The sequence below is a fragment of the Ursus arctos genome, unplaced genomic scaffold, assembly GCF_023065955.2.
Source record: "Ursus arctos isolate Adak ecotype North America unplaced genomic scaffold, UrsArc2.0 scaffold_28, whole genome shotgun sequence".
NCBI classification, from domain to species: Eukaryota; Metazoa; Chordata; class Mammalia; order Carnivora; family Ursidae; genus Ursus; species Ursus arctos.
Window position 1 is genome coordinate 419,604 of NW_026622963.1, and position 23,639 is coordinate 443,242.

The 23,639-nt window shown below is 52.5% G+C and overlaps 3 protein-coding genes and 1 long non-coding RNA gene across 28 annotated transcripts in view; 2 read left to right on the forward strand and 2 right to left on the reverse strand.

Annotated features, from left to right (window-relative positions):
* LOC113240839 (uncharacterized) overlaps positions 1 to 2,837 on the reverse strand; it is a 40,990-nt gene extending 38,153 nt beyond the window's left edge. For all 4 annotated transcript variants that reach the window (XR_008956090.1, XR_008956089.1, XR_008956091.1 and 1 more), the window contains exon 1: positions 1 to 2,837. This exon is cut by the window's left edge. This is a non-coding gene — a long non-coding RNA (uncharacterized LOC113240839).
* The window catches only part of USP3 (ubiquitin specific peptidase 3), a 98,962-nt gene extending 95,428 nt beyond the window's left edge, over positions 1 to 3,534 (forward strand). For all 7 annotated transcript variants that reach the window (XM_026478258.4, XM_026478261.4, XM_026478257.4 and 4 more), the window contains 3 exons: positions 357 to 470; positions 609 to 676; positions 2,743 to 3,534. In XM_026478258.4, the coding sequence (XP_026334043.1) occupies positions 357 to 470; positions 609 to 676; positions 2,743 to 2,908 (348 nt within the window). In that variant the 3' untranslated portion in view covers positions 2,909 to 3,534. The remainder of the gene's footprint in view (positions 1 to 356; positions 471 to 608; positions 677 to 2,742) is intronic.
* A 23-nt stretch (positions 3,535 to 3,557) lies between these two features.
* FBXL22 (F-box and leucine rich repeat protein 22) lies at positions 3,558 to 18,270 on the forward strand. The gene is made up of 3 exons (XM_026478263.4): positions 3,558 to 9,227; positions 12,170 to 13,334; positions 17,613 to 18,270. Exons 1-2 carry the CDS (start codon positions 8,809 to 8,811, stop codon positions 12,504 to 12,506), a joined length of 756 nt encoding a protein of 251 aa, XP_026334048.1. The 5' UTR covers positions 3,558 to 8,808; the 3' UTR covers positions 12,507 to 13,334; positions 17,613 to 18,270.
* A 257-nt stretch (positions 18,271 to 18,527) lies between these two features.
* HERC1 (HECT and RLD domain containing E3 ubiquitin protein ligase family member 1) overlaps positions 18,528 to 23,639 on the reverse strand; it is a 179,786-nt gene continuing 174,674 nt past the window's right edge. For 15 of the 16 annotated variants that reach the window (XM_057303693.1, XM_057303702.1, XM_057303700.1 and 12 more), the window contains 2 exons: positions 21,574 to 21,879; positions 18,528 to 19,156 (listed from right to left, as the gene is read on the reverse strand). In XM_057303693.1, the coding sequence (XP_057159676.1) occupies positions 18,971 to 19,156; positions 21,574 to 21,879 (492 nt within the window). In that variant the 3' untranslated portion in view covers positions 18,528 to 18,970. The remainder of the gene's footprint in view (positions 19,157 to 21,573; positions 21,880 to 23,639) is intronic. The other variant, XM_057303701.1, reaches the window with a different exon arrangement.

The following is a 23,639-nucleotide window of genomic DNA, read 5'->3' on the forward strand; positions in this document are numbered from 1 at the left end:
CAAAGACCTTTATGGCTATCACTTAGGATATCCTAAGGGTTTAGGAGCTCTGTGTTAGGAAAGGGGGTGAAGACCGGTTTCTTTATATATATATAATTTATATATTAAAAAACATATATTTTAAGTTTTTATTTTAATTTCACTTTGTTAACATGCAGTGTAGTATTAGTTTCGGGGGTTATATTATAAATCACAACATCACAATAAGGTATGTGGAAGAAAGCACTATCAGGGTTCGAAAGATAAACTGATAGGCCACCTAAAATATCACTGAGAGACATTAGTACCAAGTAGTTAATTTTATTGAAATGTAGATTGATTGTTTATAAACTTTGTCTGATTTCTCTCTCATCCAGGTGCTATGCTTACATTTGAAACGATTTCATTGGACCGCATATTTAAGAAACAAAGTTGATACCTATGTAGAATTTCCCCTGAGAGGCCTGGACATGAAATGCTACTTGCTAGAGGTGAGATGCGCTATCTTTGTTAGATGCTGAAAAGATGGCTCTTCGGTAAAACCAGGTCTTCACATGAGGTAGGACATAGGATGTCACGGACCACTGCTCCTAACTCCGTCCTGAGATGTCTTCTTCCTTGTTCTGTAGCCGGAGAACAGTGGCCCAGAGCACTGCCTGTACGACCTCGCGGCTGTGGTTGTGCACCATGGTTCCGGGTAAGTGTGTCATGGCTTCTCACGCTTGGGAAAAGCACGGAGCAAGCCAGCAGTTCTGCACCACTCCTGATAATTCTCCCTCAACTCCCCCCCAAAATGGAGTCAGGTCCATTAAAGTGAGTGAAGTAGAATTTTCTTTCAATCTTGGTGTGAAAGAATATTCTTGAAAGGGTGTTGTGAAGGAAGAAGGCACATGAAAGCAAAATGGAGAAGGATTCATTTGAGCTCAGCATTCAGAACCTAAGCTATTTGTCCACAAAATCCTGAGTAGTCTTTACTCCAAAGTTTATTTCCTTTGCCGGGTGACATTTAAATTGGGGGAAAATGGGAATTATTTGGAACTTACTTCATGTCATCTATTTTAAAGATTCATTTTTTATTTTATTGAATTTTTGTTTTTTTCTGAAAATTTGTATTACTTTATACCTTCTGATTTCTTGAGATTTGCTATTTTACCTTCAAAGCTGGACAAACCCCTATCCATGTTGAATACCCTTTTCCCTCAGAACTTTGTAGACATTGCTCCCTTGACCTCATCATTCACCGTTACAAGGGCCAAGTCTACTACCAGTCTGATCTCATCCCTTTTTAGGCAACTTTTTTTCCTCATTGGAAGGTTACAGGCTCCTGTCTTTGGATTTAAGAAATCACAGTAAATGTATTTCTGGCTTGGTAGTTGATAGGGATACTCTTCATCAGTGTCTTAGGCTCATGGAAGTAGTATTTGCTCCACCCCCTTCTGTGCTTTTCCTTCCGAAACCCGTATTACATGCACAGCAGCCCCCTCCCGTCTGTACGAATACATTCCAGCGCCCCTAGGGGATGCCTGAAACCACACGTAGTACCAATCCCTATATATACACTCTAATTTTTCTTACACATATGTACCTATGATAGTTTAATTTACAATTATAATTTAATATTAATTATAATTGTGATAGTGTTAGCTTCTGTTGACCTTTTGATGAGATGTTACAAGGAGGACCGTCTTGTGGACCGCAGCTGACTGGGTAACTCAACTGGAAAGTGAAGCCAAGGATGAGGGGGGACCTCCTGTGTAGTGAATTTTCTGGTTCTTTCACACATTTTAACTACTCTTTAATGATTTCCATCTCTGTGTTTCTGAAGACTACCATGGCCTGTTTTTCTAAATCACCAATTTGGATTTCATCTGTATCCAAATTGAAGATAAGCTCCTCTGTGAAATGTTTAATACTGTGGCAATCCCATTTTTCTGATGACTTCCTTTCATAATAGGAACATTCTTGTTTTATGGTTGCAGTATCTTTTTGCAACCATTGGTATTAATTAGAATTTTTAAAGCTCTTTGGTTTTTTACATTAAATTTGTTAGTGGTTAATTGCTTTACTTGTTCTTCCCAGAAGTTGTCTTTCATACTCTCCACACTGCCCCTGCCCCCAGGGTTTTGCTGATCTTTGGCTGTTTGTTCAGAGTCATAATAAATGATGAGATTGAGCATTCCTGGTAAATGGTGAGGGTTTTTCTAGCACTTGTGGGGTGTCTGTTCTACCGGGAGGCTTCTGTCCCACCGGGAGGGCTGCCTCGGGCTCCGTGGGCCATTGTGCTGACAGAAAAGCGCTTGAGGGCCACGGTACGGGGAGGGTGCTTCCCCGGAGGCAGATTACTTTCTCAAGCTCAGATTTTTCCAAGGCTGTGATGGAAATCTGTTCTTCAGTGGTCCAGGTCTCCCTAGGCCTTGACCTATGCTTGTTAGGGCGAAAGTGCTCACCTCTTTGGTTTCTCCATTAATCCAGTGCCATGTGAACAATGCTTTATGTGTTGTAGAAAATCTTCGATTTCTGGTCATTCGACGGCACTCTGCCCTGTATGTCCAGTGTCAGTATATTCCTGGTCATTTCGGTGGATTTGGAGAACATAAACACTTGAGCTCAGTCAGCCACCTTAAACCAAAAGTCTCTAGGGTGTGTTCTCTATTACAGTCCTTATAATTTATTGTATATGTAACAGATTATATGATTGCACGGATCCTTTTGTTATTTCTGTAGCCCTTGTCATTTTTTTTTTTTTTTCACTTCCCCTGACAGGGTCGGTTCTGGACATTACACGGCCTATGCAGCTCACGAAGGTCGCTGGTTCCACTTCAATGACAGCACCGTCACACTGACCGATGAAGACACCGTCGTGAAGGCAAAGGCCTACATCCTTTTCTACGTGGAACGCCAGGCCAGAGCTGGATCAGATAAACTTTAATAGCTCCTTTAAATCATTATTTGTCAACTATACCGGACAAACATTTCCAATTTTCCATAAATACTTGATCCAAGATTTAATTTCATTATGCACTTTTCAATTTCCTATTTTGGGTTTAGTTTTGTCAATGGTAGTGACGTATGGGCACCGACTAATTTGTTTTTTTAGTTCTACCAGAAAACCTCAGCAGATATTTTGATTTGCTGCTTTAGTTGTAATAATTCAGTTTTTATATGTAGTTTCAAGAACTTAGTTCTATTTGACTTTTTTATATTAATGTTTTCCGTTCTCACTCGGAGGCACATTTACATCGATGCGTCGTTACTCTCCCGTGCCGAAGGCAGACGCGTTCCTGATCGTGAGGCGCCGCGGAGCCGCCTGCTGCCTTCCGCAGCCGCCACGGAGACCAGGTTGACTGTAAAGCCAGGATCATGTGTGCACGTCGTTGGTGGCCCACGAGATTTCAGTGACTGCTCAGTAATCGTCCTTTGATTGTAAAAGGGAACCGGGAGGGCATCATTAAGTAGGCCAGGTCCTCGCTGCTCTTGGTATCCCTCAAGGCTGCTGTTTATCAGCAGGAACTAAATAAATTTGTTGGTTCAGCTGTACCTGTGCTGCAAATTCAAGACCTTACTCCTGTGAGTTTTTTTGTTTTGTTCTGTTCTGGGGATATTTTTTGCTTGCGTGTGTTCACGGAGATAGGAGTACAGAAAAGTCCAAAGACGACCAAACACAGTGTTTAAAAATCCCAGACTGTGCTACATAGTGCAGATATTTATCCAGTGAGAGGAAACCAGAGCTCCTGCTGCCTTTCGAACCAGCATCGCGTTCCCCCCCGGCTCTCGAGCTGGGAATAACTGCATGTCCACTTTTGTCTTATTTCTTGCTTGGCCATCTGAGGTCGGCCTGCTGACCTCCACCTACACTGTGGGGTCTGCTTCCACAGAAGGAGATTTGAGTCTTTGCTACTGTTGGTTTTTAACACCTCTCACTGGCCTATCCTGATAGCAGAGCAAACTGAAAATATTCTCACTTTGAATAGTTTCTATTCTTGAGTTTAGTCGTCTTTGTTTTAAAATTGTTTTCAAGAAAAACACGTATAAGCACTATTAAGATTGAACTCAAACTGAAATTTGGAACCAGAACTGCATCTAAGGGAGGTACTTGTGATTCTGCCAGCGTTCAAGGCCAGTCTGTGGATGGGATGGGGGGTGGTGGCAGGACTTGCAGATGATGTCGCGAGGGAACGGGGCCCCCAGCAGGCTCTGGCCCGGGGCGTGCACCGCTATCAGCTCTTGTTCCAGTCGTGTTTCTTCTCCGTTCTCTACAAGCTGTTGCGAGGGGCAGAATGTCCTTCATATTAAGCCAGCCAGCCGAAATTTTTGGTAATCTTGTTTCTTCCATTAAAAACAAAACAAAACCTGGCTTTTTTCTTTTAAGTGCATGAATAATCTGATGGCTGTCCTCCTGGGTCAGATGTTTGAAGTTGCAGGAGATGTGGCTCCATTTCCATTTTAATAGTCACTAGATAGATCCTGTATTTTTCTCAGGGCAGAAATCAGCTGCTTAACACTTGAACATGGCCTGGAACAAACTGCAGTTATGGCTAAACTTGTACTATCTGGTGTAGCAGTCACTAGTGGTTATTTAAATTGTATTTAAATTTTAATTAAAATTACGTTTAAAACCGAGTTCAGTCACACTAACTACATTTCAAGGGCTCAGGAGCCACATGTGGCAGAGAATGCTTTGGCCTAGGGCGGTTCCGACGGTGTGTAGGGCTCTTGGAGACAGCGCTGGTCTGCATTTTCACTCCAGAGAAGAAAATTCTGTTGTGTTTAGGTCTTACAACTTAGACACAAAGTCCAGAAGATAAGAGGGAAACATGTATAGAACATAGTTTACAGTGCAGGGGCGCCTGGGTGGCTCATTCGGTTGAGTGTCTGTCTTTGGCTCAGGTCAGGATTCCAGGGTCCTGGGATCGAGTCCTCACTGGGCTCCCCGCTCAGCTGGGAGTCTGCTTCTCCAGCTCTGCCCGCCGCTCTCCCTGCTTGTGCGCTCTCTCTCCGTCTCTGACAAATAAAACCTTTTAAAAACAAAAGTTTATGGTGCTAAATTACAGGAGGTTGAACCATAAGAGATGGCGGTATTTAACCTTTTGATCAACAAAAGTGAAAGTTCCACATAATTTGACCTAATATATTAATACGTTAACACCACATACAACTGAACTTGGAATGTGCCTCTTCTTTGATCTGTTCGGTTTCTCCTGTGAACCCAGCCTCTTTTGCTTAGAAGGCAAACAGCCGTGACTGCTAACATTTGCACTTCCTTCGTCCCTCGAGTGGGCAGCTACAGCCTTGGGCAGTGTTGATATTGGTGGGGAAAAATGGTCTTTTTATAGCAGAAGGAGCTTCGGGACATCCAGACTGCTTTGTTGGGGAAAGTGGTCATCAGGCAGCACTGTTGGCTTAAGAGACGGACACATCTCCTCTTTGAATTTCTGGAGTGCTTTTATTGCTTGATTTCACTTAAGCAGAAATGTTTGAATGACATTATGAAGGCTCTTTGGGAAAGTGATTGGATCCATCTGAATCGTGCATTTGAACACCAGTGACGTAAATGTGCCTATTTATATTTTTAAAAAATTGAACTGTGTAGCCTTACCATACCTGTTTTAAAAAGCCGATGTTCGCATGCTCTTCAGGGCTTTCCCCTCGTGCCAAGCGCAGCGGAGGCAGTGCCTCGCCGTCACATGGCTCCTGGAGCTAGAAACTTCCTCAGAAGTCCTCCCACACAGGTGGGTGATGGAAACCGTTTGTGGCAACACAGCTCTCTCTCCATGGTGGAGAAACCTTTGCTCATCCGCTGTATTCTACTGTCTAGTCATGACATACGTAATAGAATTAAACCAGTGACGTGTGCAGGCCCTGGGTAAGTGTGTCACCTGGGGAGCCTGCTCAGCAGCTTGGTTTGTGCGGTCGGGGGCATATTTATTTCTTAAAAGCCAAACCTCTCTTTCATTGGTGTGGTTTATTCAGATACACGTCTTGCCCTCAGCCCCAGCGTGCCCTGAACTCCCCCATGCACCCTGCTGCTGACGTGGCCTCTTCCCTTGGGCCCCGGAAAGGCTCAGGAGCAGTGTGCGCCTGCGGCCCGGGCCTGGGTCCCAGGAGACGGGTGCAGCCCCGGGCACGTGCCCACGGTGCAGGAAGAGGCGGCCCGGGGCGGGGGGCCGCGTCGCCTCGCTGGTGTGACCGTCCCCGGGTCTGAGCGTCACGGCCTCCAGACCCTTGGCGTTGGTGCTGCGTCCCACGTCCTCACTCGCCACGGAAGCCTAGTCTGTGTGATGCGAGAGGATCCACGGCGCAAGGGGCGGATTCGTTCACATCGTAATCACAGCCCTTTTCTGCTTCACCAGCCTGAACTCTTCTATGGATGAAAGCGTCATTAAAGCTCTGGTCTCTTTCCTCTTGACTGTTCTTTCTGAACGCCTTTCAGGGGAGCCACGTAAGTGACGGGCACTTGCTCAGGGGACGGGCCGGCCTGCAGCACTAGGTTCTCCGGCAGCTCCGCGCGGGCCCGGAGGGGCAGGTGGCGGCAGGAAGGGGGCCCTGCCGTGAGGGCTGGACGAGCGGCCGTGCGCACCCGAGGCCGTGAGACCGGCCCGCCTCTCCTCGCACAGCACGTCTGTAAAACGAGGGTGGCCTGCCCCCTTCAGAGCTGGACCCCGCCCTGAGGAACCAGTCTGGGGGCTCTGAGCAAAGGGTACCCATCACCCTTTAAAGGAAGACACACACGTGCGTGCCACGGTTAAAAAATAAAGATTCTGCTTTTCGGTAAGTTCCTGTATATGACCTCTCTGCTCCCATCGTCCGCCACAAACAGAAAACAAGAACCACCCTCTGTCCACACCCGTTGTTTTCCTGGTATTTATTTTCCTGCTCCTCGTGGTCTTTGAAAACAGAAGCAAATGGTTTGCCTCCAGGCCCCGCACAGCAGCGCTCCCGGCCGCAGCCTGCTCTTGGCGGCCGCCCGGGGGCTGCGGTGTCGGGGCAGGAGCCGGGCTCCAGCTGGGCGAAAGGAGAAGCGACTGTCAACGCCGCCGCTGCGCCCTGACCTTCCCTGCGTTCTGGGGCGCTCCCCCCACCCGCTCCAGCAGCCGCACGCGGGCCTGCAGGACTCCGTGCGGAAGCCACGACAGGCCACGAGGACAGCCCGGTGGCCAGCCTCAAGAAGCTGAAAGAACTGCCCATTTCCAGAGGTCAGCACACTAAAAAGTACTGGTTTGGGCAGGATTTAGGAGGAAAAGTGGAGATAATAAGGCTTTCTATTAAAACCTATCCGAGGGGCTGCAGTGTCCCTTTGGACTGGGTGAGTGACCGGGGCCAGAGAGGGCGTCGGCCGTCAGCCGTCCTTGTGAACCATTAAAACGATGAGTCTGCGGTAAGAGCAGTAGCTAGTCACCCTCCCGAAGAAATGCTTCCTTGAGCTGTTTCTTGGTGTATGTTGTTTTTAAGAAAAGTCACCCCTTTCCCCTTCGTTTGGCATTGGCATTGCTGGGGTATCCAAGCCCCCAGGACCCCGGAGACTGGTGTCTCAGAGGGAGTTGGCTAGAACGGCTGCTCCTTCATTAGCCGCCTTGTGCTTCTGAAGGCAAAAGCTGCACCAGAACGACCAAGCTTTAGTTCCAGAAGAGGGTCCGATACAGCTGCTTGTCTGCCTGACTCCACACGACTGGACGCAAAGTATTCCCTTCCTTCCAATTCCAATCAAATGGGAGAACGAACAAAGGCAACCACTTCGGTGGTGGTCGCTGGTCGAGCCGAGGAAAGTCTGTTCCCTGCCTCACTGCTACGGAGCCGCACAGCCTTTCCACGCTGGCAGCTCACAGCAGCACCACTGCCGCAGGACGTGGGGTGGGCCTGGGAGGGAAGCAGTGTTGGAGACAGATCCACGCAGTGAGGAATCTCCGTTACTTCACGGAAGGAGAACTTGCAAGAGCGGAGACCTCCAGGCGGCCTGCCGAGGCGACGGCCGGGTACTGAAGGCTTTCACAGCGACGGGGGTGTCCGGCTGGCTTAAGGGGCAAGCGGAGACTAAAACACTTGAACCTAAAACTGTTTCGAGCAGTTTTGTACCAAGAGCCTCCTCATCCATCCTGACATTTTGGGAAATACAAACAAGATACAGCGGGGCACATAACTGGGAAAACATTAAGATGTAAAAGCCAAGTAAACTGCAGCTTCAACTGTTATGCACATACACACAGAAGGACCTCGGAGAGCTCAGCTACTTCAGATAAGTCTTTGTGCAACAACTCAGGGTAAAAACAGCCAGCTGGGAGGCCGAGGAAGTCCCTTTGCCCGGCGGGGGGCAGCAGGATCTGAAGGTAGTTCGGCCCCGCCCGCGAACCATGTCCACGGAACTGAGATCACAGGGAAAAGGGCCTTCACCATGGCTTCAACTTCCAGCTTTGAACACAAAACTGTCCCCCTTTGCTCTTTATAAAAACAACTCCTACTGGGAGTGGAGCAGACACACACTGATAACACTAGAGAATGGAAACAGATCCAATTTATAATCCGGGTCCCTCCCAGGGAGCAGACTGCAGGCCTGGACAGGTGGCCGGGCTGGCCACCTCCAGTGGAAATGCCTTGGGAAAAGCCAGAAGAGCTCTCTGCTAAGCACCACTGTCGGCTAAAAGGGACAGAAATCCCTTTTAAGGAAGCTATTTAACTTCAATAGGCTGCTTTGCTGCCAGGATCTTCAGTTCCTCTGAACATAAGCCGAACCACAGACTGCTGCACGTATGTCTGGGTCCTGGCCCACCCCCACCCCATTCTCAGGGCTTCAGCACCAGTTGTTAGCCAAAAATAAACACCATTCCTCAACCATATATGTCCACCAGCCCGGAGCCGGGGAGGACGAGAAGGAGGGTCAGGTCCCCGGGCTCCAGGCACACTGTGCGGCCGCTGCGCGCCATGCACATCACCCAGCTCAACCGGGAGTGCCTGCTGCACCTCTTCTCCTTCCTGGACAAGGACAGCAGGAAGAACCTGGCCAGCACCTGCCCCCAGCTCCAGGACGTGTTTGAGGACCCCGCACTCTGGCCCCTGCTGCACTTTCGGTCCCTCCTAGAACTCAAGAAGGACAACTTCCTGCTGAGCCCTGCCCTCAGGAGCCTCTCCATCTGCTGGTACTCCAGCCGCGTGCAGGTGTGCAGCGTGGAGGACTGGCTCAAGAGCGCCCTGCAGAGGAGCATCTGTAGCCGCCACGAGAGCCTGGTCAACGATTTCCTCCTCCGGGTGTGCGACAGGTAGGCCACCTCCAGAGCAGTGCTGGCTCTGCGGGGTCTGGCTCCTACAGCGCTAGGTGGCTGCTGGCGGGTGGGGAAGAGCAAATGGCAAGCCCAAGATGCCTCCATCTTGGGGAGCCGCACACCAGGCCCAAGTAGGACCATCCGGGCCCGTTCCCAGCATAGTCCCCCGAGAAGGCATACAGTCATGGCGGGGGGCTTCCTCCTCTTAGCCTCGCAGGTCCTGGACCTGCTTCTGCTGCAGACAGAAGACCGGGCTTCAGCTGTCGCTGTCCTTTGGGCAGCTGTCCTCCCTAGCAGCCATTAAGAGCTCAGGGGGTCTGGCTGGGCCTGGATTTTCAAGGTTGGGCCCTGGGAAAGGTTCCTGGATTCAGCCATCAGCTTACCCCTCGGCTTTCCCCCTAGCAAACAAACCCCGAGGCTTGTGGAACGCAGCTAAGGAAGGACAGCTGGGGTGCTCTGGGTTAGCTGAACCACGCCAGACTCCAGGAGGAGGGGTGGTGAGATTTAAGAATGGTTTCCTCGTTAGAATATTACTAATCTCTCTGTACCCCTAAGGGAGGTGTTTTAGCCTAATTTTTCAAATGAGCAAATCAGTGTTTTGAGAGGTCATGTGATTTACCCAGTCTAGGACTGCCAGATTTTAGAAGATAAAAATTCAAGACATCCAAGTTATATTTGAATTTTGAATAGACAAAAAATTTTTTGGCATAAGTATGTCCCAAATACATCCTGTATTTGATTGGTCAACTCTACCACAGGTACAGAGGCTAAGCCACAGGCGACCCCCTATGGTCCCAGCCTCCTGCCTGCGGCAGTGCATGCGAGCAGACTTCTGCTGCCAGCCTCTTGCCGAGCCTAAATTGACCAGTCCTGTCCTGCCTTTGAGGAAAAGCACCTCTCGGTTACTAACAAACTCAGCTCAGCCAGTTTGCTGACACCCAGTTTTAATAGCTGTTTGCTGGCAGCGTGACAGGCATGGAAGGAAACAGAGTGGTGGCCCCGCCTTGCCCTTTTTTTTTTTTTTTTTTTAAAAAGACAGTCAGAAGAAAACAAGATGGACTTGGTTGGGCCCTACTGGGATGAGGCCATTTTGATGGATTTAACAAGGCCCAGAAATCAGACTGGAGTGATAAATGTGGGAGGGGCAGCCTGCTCTGAAGTTGTTCCATTCTTGCTGCAAGAGAATTTCATTTCCCACAGCAGCGAGTGTGGAGTGGTCCTCTCGTGTCACCATCTGGGTGCAGCAAGGGGCCCCAGTGTCACAAAAAGAACGAAGGGCTTGGTGGTAAGGGTTCTGTGCTGAGTCTCCCAGTTCTGCTACTGTTCAACCATGGGACCCCAAACCAAATATTTAAATCCAACCTAATTTCTTCATCTATAAAATGGGACAAATCACCTGTCTCCCAGGTTAAGAGGATTAAATGACACAGGAGCACTGGCCCACAGTAGGTACTGATAACATTCATGAAGTCTGGTTCTTTTAGTCATCAGCTTCCGGCAGCGAGAGACGGCAGACAGCTGAGGAAGGCAGGGAAGAAGTCAGTTCTTCCTCTGGTTTGTTCCTACACCAGGATTACTCCAAAGGTTCTTAGAGCAAAAGGGACCACTCAACACCTTCGGGGCTTAAACACCTAATCGTCATAACCACCCTAGAGCCAACAGTTTCTCCCACTTGACAAACGAGGACTAGCACAGTTCAGACATTTGTCCTGGGTCAGAGAGCAAATAAGCCACAAACAAGTTACCTGAGCCCTCTGGGCCAGTCTCCTCATTCACAAAACAGGGTGCAGAGGGTTTGATATGAAAACTGAAGAAGCCGTATGAACTGGGACTCGGGGAGATGGAATGGGCTCCGTGTGTGAAATGTGCCCCTTCCCCAGGCACAGGGCAGCCAGGCTAGCCCAGGCAGGTGCAGTCAAGGGGTTAAGGGGGAAGCTGATCTCGAAAGGGAAAGCCCTTGTCTGGACCCCAGCTCCCTCTGGCTAGAGACAGCCAAGGCCCGTGCCCACAAGACAGGTCCTGCAACTGATCTGATCCTGTGTGCTCCCAGGAAAAGTGAGTTACAAGTGCCTAAGAAGGCCGTGTGCAGCTCTTTACACCCCCATCGTGATCTTCACTACAACCCCACTGGTGGGCATTATTCCCTCCCTGCTGTGCATCCGCACACACACAAAGGGAAACTGAAGCTCAGTGAGGGGCTTAGCCAATGTCACACCGAAACAACCCAAATCTAACTCTGCTCAGGATCTTTTTCTCCAACAGATGCTGGTAAGACTGAGGCAGAGGAGCCTCCAAACTTTCTGTACAGGTGGTCCTCAGTCCGGGTCTAGCTACTGCCAGTTCTGGACCTCTTCCAGGCTGGCATCCCAGTGGGCATGCAAGAAGCGTCCCGGTTAACTGAGCGCTCTAGAACCCAGAGCCAGGCCTCCTCAGAGCCATGCCCTGACCCCAGCCTCAAGGGTTGAACCGCGCCTGTCCCTGAGCCACCCCACAGGAACATCAGGACGTCACCTTGCAGACAGACTAGAGTGGGCACCGTGCATCCCTTCGCTCACCCCCACCCCCCAAAGCAACAGGCCCGAAGAGCACCAAGGACACCTAGAGTTGTCCTGGAACCTGCCACCCCTCTGCCCACAGCAGGACCAGCGGAGGCTCAGGAAGCCGAGAGCCCACGCAGATTAAGGTCTCGTGGAGAGGCAGAAAGAGCAGGGGAAAGGGGACGGAAACTCTGGTTCAGATCCAGGCAAGTTCCTTAAACTGGCGGAGCCCGTTTCATTTCCTTGCCCACAAAATACGGCGCCGTGCCGCGAGCCCCGCGAGTCCCAGGGCTGTTAGGGAGCTACTGGGCCGGGGAACTCCTGGGCAGGGCGGCGGGCGGGGCGGACGCCAACCGTCCCCGCCGTCGGCCCCGACCCGGGGTCACGGCGATCTCTCCACAGGTGCCCTAACCTGGCGTCCGTCACGCTTTCGGGCTGCGGCCACGTCACCGACGACTGCCTGGCGCGCCTGCTGCGCTGCTGCCCGCGCCTGCGCGCGCTGCGCCTGGAGAACTGCGCGCGCGTCACCAACCGCACGCTGGCGGCCGTGGCGGCGCACGGGCGCGCGCTGCAGACGCTGCACGTGGACTTCTGCCGCAACGTGAGCGCGGCCGGCCTGCGCCGCCTAAGGGCCGCGTGCCCGCGCCTGGTGCTGCGCGCCGAGCACAGCGCAGCCATGATCCCGGACCAGCTTCCGAGCGCGTCCGGCACGGCCCTTCTCAAGCTGATGCCGCGCTAGAGCGACGACGGCGGGGCACGACACCCAGCCAAAGGCCCCCGGCGGAAAGAGCGAGCTGGTTTCCAGCCCCAGCTCCACCACCTGCCAGACTGTCGCCACATCTCTGAACCTCAGTTTCCCGGTCTGCAAAATGGGGACACTAATGCCTACCTCACATTACGGTTTTACGCACAGGAGTGCGAGATTAACGGGACGCTGGGAAAACGCTCGGATAGCTCTCACTAAACGCCAGGCCCTGTCCCGACGCCCTTCCGCCCGGCTCCTCCGCCACTCGCCGTCCGCAGCCGGAGAAAGGCCCACACCTTCCCCGGGCACTGCGACCGCCGCGGGGGGCCGAAATAACCCCCATGGGTTGCCGTGGCCTCCGGGCAGAGCGCGGGCGCAGGCGCCGTGGGGGCGGGGCGGGCCCGGCAGCCGACCCAGCGCCCCGCGCTCACCCCGCGGCTGTCCGTGGCCCCGGCTCCCCGCGAGCGTGGGAGGGGGAAAGCCGGGGCGCTCGGCCCACGATTTGAGAAAATTCGCCGGTCGATGTGGTTCTTAACCTAAACCGCATAGTTACCCTAATTTTCTACCGTTCTCATATCACAAAGGCAGAAGAAATCATTTTAAAAACCCTAAGTAAAGATTTGAAAACAAAAGCAGCAGCCCTGGTTAAGTCTTTTGATAATGAAACCGCGCGAAGCTCATACAAAGTTAGATTTTTACCTGCTGAGTTTGCTCAACGTGGACACACGCCTGGACTTCAATTTCGGAGCTTTAGTCACTGATGTCCCACCTTTAGCCACCAAAGTATAGGCTCTCGGCCACCCAGCAGCCTCCGGGTCCCAGGTACGGGGGGTGGGGTGGGGTGGGTGGGAAACTTGGGTAAGAGGGGAAGGCAGGGAGCATCACGAGCTGGTGGGCCCGGCTCTCGCTCCAGCTCCGCCCATCACCAGCTGGGACCCGGGCCCTTAAGTCCAGGTGTTTCTTCTCTGGGAAAGGGGATCTGGATCCCTACTCACAGGTTGCCCAAAATTGGAGAACCAGCAAGGAAAAAAGAGAGATTCCAATTTCATGGAGCTTACCCTCTAGTAGGAGAAGAGACAGTAAAATAATCGGTATATAAGAAGATAATAAGGCTACGGTGGGGGCGGGGGTGGGGAGCACCAGGTAAGGGGATAACTGGCAATTGCTGGTGAAGGTTTGGGGATGGGGAAAGCAACCTAAAAGGGCTTGACCAATGTGAGCCTCACCACGTGAAGTGAGGGAGGGAGCCGAGCAGCATCTGGCAGGAAAATAGTCCAGCTGCAGGGAGTAATAGCTCATGCAGTCTCCGGAGCAGGAGCATGGCCGCTGAGTTAGGGGAGTCAGGGGGTCAGTGTGATTGGAGCAGAGTGAGTGAGGAGGAAAGTGAGAGAACTAGGGATGTGGGTGGCTGCAGAGGCCTCCCTGCTTAGTCTGAGCATGAAATGAGACCTGGAGAACCCCCCACCTCACCTACCCCCAGCAGGAGCCAGGGCCCCAAGCAGAGATGATATCCAGGTAAAGGCCAGAGGAGCTGAAATTTCTCCAGGCAGAACCTGTGTAGGGGTCAGCAGCGACCCAACCCCTCCCATCCCCTCCAGGGCATGCTGGAGGCCTCACTTGCGGCCCTGGGCCCCTTCTGGGGCCAGTGCTGGGCCCAGAAGCAGCTGGGTGTTGGCACTGAGGCGAGGCCTGGCGTAATCCCTTCTCACCCCTGTGTGGGGAGAGCCAGCCCCCTCAGGCCACCAGCTGCAGTGGAATGGGAGGACCCCACTTCCTTTGGATGATTTTCCAGTTTACCCATCATAGCTCTGGACTCTGGAAAGAGGCCTTGCAGGGATTTTATTTTTCCCCTACTACTGCAAACAATGTTGAAAGAAAGCTCCGGCTTCCCGGGGGATAAATGTGCTTTTAAAACAGCGCCACTTAAAGCCCAGGGCTTTGCTTTCATTATTTCTGGTAAGCCTGAATTCCCAGCAGGTCCTGTGAGCCCTGAGTTGATGGTTTAGTCTGGGGGACAATAGAATCCTAGCTTCTGACTCTCCTCTGATTGAGAGCCGGTCCGCCCTCTCCAAACCTCAGCTTTTAAATCTGCGTATTGGGATTGCTGGAAAATCTTGCTTGCAGGGTTCCTGTAAGGATTAACACGTTGTGTTCACTGCAAGTTCAGCTCAAATAGGGTAACCTGAGGCCCCTTCCCCCTTCCCCACAGAAGCTCTTTTATAAACGAGGGCTAACTTCCTTGGCGAAGCCTCTGGTGCCCCGTAACCCCCCACATATCAAGGCTCTAGCAATCACACACCTAAAGCTGCGCTGACAGCCAAGTCCAACGCTGTTTCTAGAGCTTGAATTTGGCCCCACCCCCTCCCGGGTGCTTTGGGTCCCTGAGCCAAGGGCCATCCGAGGTACACCCAGGAGACAGGCACTGATGAGACCCAGGGCTCTCCACTCCGCCTTTTTTTTTTTTTTTTTAAAGATTTTATTTATTTATTCGACAGACATAGAGACAGCCAGCGAGAGAGGGAACACAAGCAGGGGGAGTGGGAGAGGAAGAAGCAGGCTCATAGTGGAAGAGCCTGATGTGGGGCTCGATCCCATAACGCCGGGATCACGCCCTGAGCCGAAGGCAGACGCTTAACCGCTGTGCCACCCAGGTGCCCCTCCACTCCGCCTTCTAACAGGTGCTGTTCCCATCACTGGGCACCAAGCAGAGCCCTTGACAGAACACGGCTTCATCAGAAACCGCGCTTGATGTCTTCTCTCAGATCTGCAGAGAACGAGGGGCACCACGTGCTTCATTAATCCACTGAGTCATTCATCTGGGGTTGTTGGGAGTGTTGAGTGCTTGCAGCTCTGCCATCCATCACTTCTGGCAGGCTATGACCTCTCAGAGCCTTACTTTATCTCTAAAATAGAACCGGTACCCTCTGTGTGACACTCTGATGAGATGATGTGTAAATGTGCAGTGCCTGGAAGGCTGAGGTAGGGAAAGTCCTCACCTCTGCAGGGGCCTCGAAAGCCGAGTGCCTGGCAGAACCCACAGGGCCTGGGTCCCGGGAAGAAGCAAGCTGGGTCCCTATGGGGGTGACCCAGGAACACTGGATGGAGGACGGAGCCTTTGAGCCGAGCTTCAGGACTGACCCCAGCTCCCATGGGGTCTAACTGTGGGTGGGCTATTCCCTGCGGCAGGTACAGTTCAGCAAAGGCAGAGTCAGAAAGCCCAAGGCACGCCCAGGGAAGCCAGGGGAGATGGCAGCCTGGGTTCCAAAGCCACTTGACAATGGCTGGGAGGTTACCTATGTCCTCACAGCCTCTATTAGAACAGTCTCCAAACTTTCCCTGCCTCCTGAATGCTTGTTTCACTCTCAGTTTTGCCCAAGGCAGCCAATGGCCACGGAGGGTAGGGGGAGGGTGCAGAACCTCAGCGCCCCGGCAGGACAGTGCTCCCTGGTGGAAGGCTGATGCCAGTCACCACATGGGGCTGGCGAGTCCGCGCGGGAAGCTCAGTACCAGCAGATACCGGAGCCACGTGCTCCTGGGTCAGGGGCTCCGGGTCACTCCTTGGGAGGCAGAGCCCGCAGGGGGGACCAGTGCTGTAAGGCGTGTCTTGCAGGGACACACTGGCCCGTTTCTGCACAGGCTGAATGTCTGGAGGGGGCGGAGCTCCCTCGGGTGGGCAGGCATGCGACAGGAAGCCAGGGCTCCCGGCTGGAGCCTGTACACGCCTGTGACCCAGTGCTTTCCTTCTCCAGACCTCAGGTTCATTGTAAGAGGAGAGGTCCCCTGACACCTTAGCTCTAGGATTCTTCCAGCTCTAGGATTCCATGCCTAAGACCTGCTTTTTGCTATAAACCAAGTTCACCGGATACAGATTTCATCTGACTGGCAGTGCTGGGCAAAGGCCACAAAGCGGGGCCTCTGGGGAAATCTTCCACTTTAAAGGCCAGGGGCGGGGGGGGGGTCCAAGTTTTCTGGGGGCTCTCTAAGGGTCATAAAAACTGGAAGTATTTAACCGAATGATCCAGCCAACAAGAAAACTGCCCAAGCCTCCACAGAGGGGCTGAAAATGAACCAGGGCAAAGAAACACCTGTGCCAGGCCCTTTCTGCCCTCAGACCAGGGATTCATGCCTTCCTCTCTGCCAGGGCTTCAAAAAGAGAATGAAGGAAAACGGACAGGTTTCCAATAAAGAAATGGCATCTGTTCTAAAATCATGGTGTCTGTGCAGATTTTCCTTGCAGGGTCAGACCTCCTGCAAAGCCGTCCATGAGGCCTGACAGGTGGGGCCTGGAACCATGAGCAGCATCGGCTTGCTGGGGGTACCTTGGCCCCTCAGTCTGGAGCCAAACGTGGCAGCAGAGGCCAGAGCCTCTCAAAGGTTGAGGCATTACTTTCATTTAAAATAAACTCTGAGGGGCGTCTGGGTGGCTCAGTCCATTAAGCGTCTGCCTTGGCTCAGGTCATGATCCCAGGGTCCTGGGATCGAGCCCTGCATCTGGCTCCCTGCTCATGGGGAGCCTGCTTCTCCTTCCCTCTCCCCCTACCTGTGCACACTCGCTCTCTCACTCTTTCTCTCAAATAAATAAATAAAAACTTATAAAATACCATGAAATAAACTCTGAGACTGCAGGTGTACCCTTCAGCTCAGCACACCCTCAGCCCAGCCCAGAAAGAGGGAAGAGCCACTGGTTACCAGGAACCAGCCCAGAAGGCTCTAAGAGACCCCTCGCTTGGCATTGCCCAGGATCTCAGCAGCACACACAGGCCTCTCTCCTGTCAGTTCCCTCCTGGCCCAGAAGCCTGGGCCGTGTGCCTTCCCACCCCAGCGTGAGTGCCTCAAGCCCAGGGCCCCTCACTACTCCCACTGACTGAGCTCTCACATCAAGTATTGAAGGTTCCTCTTGGCCCAGAACCCCTGTGGCTTCCCAGAAGCTGCAGTCTCTCCCTCTGAGACCCAATTCCAACTGAAGCCTCTTTTCAATAAAATTAAGCCTCTTTCCATCATTCCAAGTATTAATAGGCATTCTCACTGGGAAAGATCCGTGTACCACAAAACTATCTGTCTTCCAGTTTGTTTGAAAACACATATTTTCTATCTCCCTAGTGAAAAACAACTGCCTGCAAAGCTCTCCATGTGGCACCTCATTTGAGCCGGCTGTCAGCCTGACCTAGTCCCTGAAGTCCACGGGAAGCAGCTTGTGGCACGGACTGGCTGGGGTTGAAGACACACCACCAAAGGCCTTGCCCTCTTCCTGTTCCCACTCCCAGTAGCCAGAGCCTTCACAGCTGCTGTCACGGATGGTCCTTTCTTCCAGAACCACACACTCACTCTGACACGCCTAGACAAACGAGCACGTCGCCCAGGGCCCTCAGGGCTGGGTTCAAGCACCAAGAGTGTGACCCCTTCCCCAGCTCCCTGGACAACTCTCCACCAACCACCATTCAAGGATATGAAAGCCACTCATTGGTTCTCATATTAATTCACATATTCACATTCTCGTGGCCACTCATTGGTACACGTTGAATGCCTACCAGCAACGGCGGTCCCTGCCACAGCCCTGCGTCCTTCCTGCAGAGACACGCTACCATCAACCAGCCTGCTCTTTAAGCCCACCGCGGCTCCTCACAGGCAGCGCCGGAAGCATGCTACTCTGGTTAGCTTCCTCCTTGCCTAGTGGAGCTGCATACTGGGGCTCCTCAGACAGGCTCTCAGCAGCAGGTTACACTCAAAAACCAGCTGGCGAGGAGGAGGAAGGGGCTGGGAGGGGATGGGCCAAGGGGCTGATGCAAGGGCCCTGGGGTGAGGGAACAAAGTAGGACACCCAGGATGACAGAATAAATGAAAGGAGGGACTTCCCACTCCCAGGAGCTGCTCTGTCATCTCCCAGCAAAGCTCACTCTCCGTGGGGAGGAGTGTTTCTGACGGGTCAAAGCGCCGTCGGAGTGAGACTAGCCTGAAAGCTCGTTCCTTCTCAGTCAGCAGCTCCACTGGAGGTAACAAAAGCAGCCGACGCTCTGGTTCCTGAATTGGCTTTATTTCTCTGCATAAGGAACCCTGCACAGGCAATTCAAATTAAAACAAAATAAATATATGAATATTCATGTAAAACTGTCCTTTCTAATGAACAATTATACACAATGTACAATTTCATGTTCACTGGGTGGGTTTACAAAATGTACCATTCCCAACTAAAAATGCACCAAAATGGTTCCATGCAAACTTATCAAAAGTGACCAAAAATATGGAGGGAAAAACCTGACTGAGAGCACTTTGTCTTTTTTTTGTACAATCACAGAAAAATAAAAACATCTAATTTCTTTGTTGCATTTAGAGTAACTAAATGTGGCCACTGTTTATCATGTCTGTTTATGTTCCTAAACATCTACGTAGTTACCATAAAAGTGTGTCCACATGAAACTGGAAGTGAGCATTACTGAGAAAGGGGGGCAGCGGCCCCACGGTCAGTAGTCGGTGTCCGAGCCCTCGGCGTTGTCCACGTTCCGCGAGAGCATGTAGTTGTCCATGTCGATGGAGCGGCAGTTGTTGATGGCGTAGCGCAGGCGCTCGGCCATGACCAGCTGGCTCGAGTAGGGGGGCAGCCGCAGCTGGAAGAAGCAGGTCTGTGAGGTAGGCAGACTGTCGTAAGGCTGTGGAGAGAGAGACCCGGAGCTGTGACTGCAGCATCGGGGTGTCGGGGGGGCATCCATTACCACCACCCCCAAATTAGCAAAGCACTTCTCCCAGCCTTCGAGACGGGCCCCACGGACAGGAGAGCAGGGCCGACTCAAGGGGAAGGAGACACTGGGCCGTGGTGGAGGGAACGTGGGCTCTGGTGTCCCACGGCCACAGAGGCTTCTGGCGAACAGGCTTCCTTCCTCTCCCCACCGCCCCCGTGGCCCCGTGTGCCAAGCGCGAGCAAGCTCTGCCCCGCAGGGCCACGTGAGAAAACAGGCTTCGCACCAGGCCTACCACGGAAGGACCACGCCACAGAGCTCGGCTCTTTCACCAGGAGGGTGCAGACCCGGAGCTGCTGCACGGATCCCCCAACAGCGGTGAACTAGAAAGAATACGCGGGAGGGCCCCCGAGAGGGCCTTCTGTGTCCCTCGGCTGCCGGGGCTGCTCACGCCAGGAAGCAGGAGGGAATTAAATGCTGGTCCGCCCGTTCAATGGACAAAAGATCATCACGGTGGGCAGCGCAGGTCAGAGCGCTCGGGACGGAGTGCGACAGCGCACAGCGGCCCATGGCAGGCGTCCACGGGGAAAGGTGGAAGGGGCTGACACCGCCGCGGGGGCCTGCGCACTCGGGCCCTCCCTGCAGACACCGTGATCTGCCACAGCACAGCAGTGATGGTACATTTGTTTAGTTTACGGTAGTTCTTAAAAAGGGACTTGCCCTTTCTTCCTTGCTCAACTCCTTGACACCGGCCCTCCCCATCCTCCTTGGGGCCCTACACCTGGTGAGTGGGTTTCGAAGAGGCGGGAGACGGAGGGCCTGGAGGGCCTAGAGGCCTAACAGGGCGGGAGCCAGTGAGGACACAGAAAACTCAAATATGGGAAAACCACAACCAGCAAAGACACTGAAGGGCAATGTCAACAGGTGCCTCTGCTTTGGAAGGTGGAGCAATGGTCTAAAAGTCACAAAGGAGGGACCCAGCGTGGTCAGTTTTCTGAGGCTGAAAAGCCTCACACAGATGATTAGTGGTGGATTAACTCCTGGGATGGCAGGGGTAGCCTGGGACAGACAGAAGGCAAGGGGTTTCTCCAGAGCTGAATAGAAGCAAACCGTTGCCTCCACCCACCTCTCTCTGAAGCAACAAAACAGATTTACAACTTATAGTTTCTGGTAAGTCATGTAGAAAATTTATGGAAAGGCTCTTTTCATAGCCCTTCCTGTGCGCAGCCTTTCCGGCAGGCCCAGCCCAGGAGTGCGGCGCAGGCGGGCAGCGTCAGGAGGCAGCGGGGAGGGATGGCTCTGGCTACAGCAACCTCCAGGAACAGTTACTGGAAAAACACCAGAACGGCAGATGCTGCAACTGGCAGGAAGGGTCCTTGTGTGAAGAGGCCCTACTTTCCTTACTGTTTCCGGAATAAACACCATGGGCCCTGCTCGAGGACTGCCCAGCGCTTGGGCAGTTGGGGAAGGAAAGAGAGAGAGAGAACACAGACGCTTCTAACTTGATGCTGCGTTAAGGGACGTACCAAGTGTCCTGGAGGTAGACAGGAGAAGATCTAAATCTGCCCTCAGGAATGGTTAGGGGCAGCAGGAAAGCATCTAGGAGGGCTTCCTGGAGAAGATGACACTGGTGTTGGGCCTAAAGGATGAGTAAGTGCTTGCCAGGCATAGATGGAAAGGGGTGTGAAGGAGAACTTAAGCAGAGGGAACAGCCTACACGAAGGCACAGAAGTTTAGAAAAAGGCAAGCGGTCTGTTCCGGCAGGAGCACAGTGCATGGTAAGAGGTGCTACTGGACCGCTGGGGCAGAGGCTGGGCTGTGGAGGTATTTACAGGCCGCTAGAGCAGTCGGCATTTATTCTGGAGTCAACGCAGGGAGCCCCTCACGGTCTGAAGGGGAGTGACATGTTCGGATGGCTGCGTGAGAAAGAGGACTCCGGCAGCACTGCACATTTCAGCTGCTGAGCCCTTTTATTCCTAAGCCATCTGTCAAAGTGACAGCTGGGCTGGCGCTCTGCAGCTGGGGCTTTTCATCGGGCTGCAGAGAAGCTGCACGCGCACAGGTAACGCTAGTACCTTCGTGAGAACACACTCGACCACGTCCGAGTGCACAAGTCACACAATGAAGAGGCACAGGAAACGAGAGGCAGAGGCAGCGCACGAGCCTCAGGAAGGTCCCGGAGGACTGAGCAGAGGCAGCGGGTTGCAGTGTGCTTTCCACATCCACTTAGGGCTTTTCACTCAACTTATGTTTCTGAACAAGTTTTTCTGCTTGCTTTTTTTAAAATCTGGAAATTCCAAACATTAAGCCTGAATTGGCAGGCCCATCCGAGGGTCACAGTGTGGTTTTCCCCACAGGCAAGCAGCCGGGAAGCAGCGGGGCTCACTTACCCTATCAACCTTCATGATCTGAAATCTCTGAGAGATGTCAGCGGTGTTGGCCGGGAGTCGAGACCGTCCGGACACAAACCTCATGAAAAGCACGCGCTCCTCGTTGGAGAACTCCTCCAGCGTGTGCCAGAACCACTGCACCAGCTGCTGCTGCTCGTCCACCTCCCGGTACCGCACCACTTTCTTCAGCACTTCCACGGAGATCTCGGGCATCCCACAGACCATCTGCTCCAGCTGCTTTGCCGTGAGCAGTGACAGCAGCGGCACGGGAACGATCCAGGACATCCCTTCTCGGACGGCAGCCACCTGTTCCCGGGAGAGGTCGTGCATCAGACATGTGCCCGTTGCCCAAACCCTCTACCTGTCCCCCAGCACTCGAGGCGCACGTGGCCCACTCCCCTGGCCGCCGACCCTTTGTCAGATCTTCTCCCTGCCTATGGGACTTGTACGCTCCTTCCGGTTCCAGGTCGAGTCCATCGAGGAGCCTGCCTTCCGCCCCCACAGAACTGAGGCCCAGTGCCAAGGGCACGCACCCGTGCTCCTGAGCGGTGCGGCTGCTCCTCGGTCCCCTCGGCACAGCAGGACGCTCCTGGACGAGGTGTCCAGCGTCTACTGCTTCTGTCACTCACATTCTTCTTTTGAAAAGAGTTCTATCCTTTTTGTAAAACTTATTTGTACTCATTGTAAAAAAAAAAAAAAAAAGTAAAAAGAAAAGAGTCAAACTAGCAAGGCCTCCCGTAGGAAGGACAGGGCATTTCATCAGGAGATCTGGGGCCTGAACCCCAGCTCCACCTCTTCTTGTACTTTAATTTTCTCATCTGAGAAATGAGGCAAATATCTGCTGCTCACACGATGATAATGAAAATTTTCAACGCAAGTCTGTGCGACCTGCTGCTGCTTTCCTCCTAGCTCGGTGCCGAGAACAGGTTGGCCGGGGAGAGCGGAGGGGGAGCTGCCAGAGGCTACGCACACAGTCTGCTTCAGAAACACCCCAAGGCCGCAGAGCAATGCGGACCCTACACACAGACTCATCGCTGTTCGAGATTTGTTTATAAACACTTCTTCACTCTTGGCCATTTCAGAACCATCAATGATAAAAAGCAAAAGGAAAAAACCTGAGGACCTGAGCAGAAGCCACACCCTGGGGAAGGCCCTGGGGCTGTGACTGGTACAAGGGCGTCCTGCCTGGGGCCAGGGAACGGGACTGGCAGTGAGGGCAGTCTGGATGACACAAGCTGTCATGCCTGGTAGAATACAAACCAAAAGCTGTCTGGAAAAAAAAAAAAATGAGGCTGAGGTATGGGGCTGGCTGCTCGGCAGGGAACAAATGGGGACAGCTATGGCAAGAACACTGGGTTCTAAGAGACGAGGAAGAAGTGAGAGGAAGAAGGCCTCTTTGCTGAGAAAGGAACAAAGCCACAGCAGAGCAGAGCACAGCTGGTAGAGGGTAGAGGGGTAATCCGACCCTCAGAAGCTCCTAGACCCCATGGTTAAACCTGGTTTGGACCCTGGCTTTGCCTTGGGCACATCACTTCATTTCTCTGGACTCAGTGCCTTCATCTGTGAAATGGTGACAGTAATTCTTCCCTCACAGAGTAACTACAGGAAAAACCGCACATGCGGCAGCCCAGCCCCACACCTGCATGCAGGAGGTGATCGATATGTTTTTAGTCAGTTATTCACTCTGAGAATTAAAATTCTGAGCAACTGGAGACAAACCCTAAGCCCTGGCTGTGTACACAGCATTGCCCACAGGACCTGCCCTCACTAAAGGATAACAGTTTTCTGACTGGACTCGGTCCAAAGCCAGAGTCAAAGAAGGAAGCAGGAGGGAAGGGCGCAGAACATATATACTTCAAATTATCGAGCCTCAGTCTAGCTCTCAAGAAATCCCTAGCACATGATACAAATAAAGTATTACTTAAGTGGCTATTAAGGACTGTAACCAAAAATCCATTTTTGGACAAAATGTCCATTTCTATGGTCACTCATCACACTTTCATCATTTATTATTAAATGCTTACTACCTGTTAGCACGGAACAAGGATATTTAGGAGGTATAAATA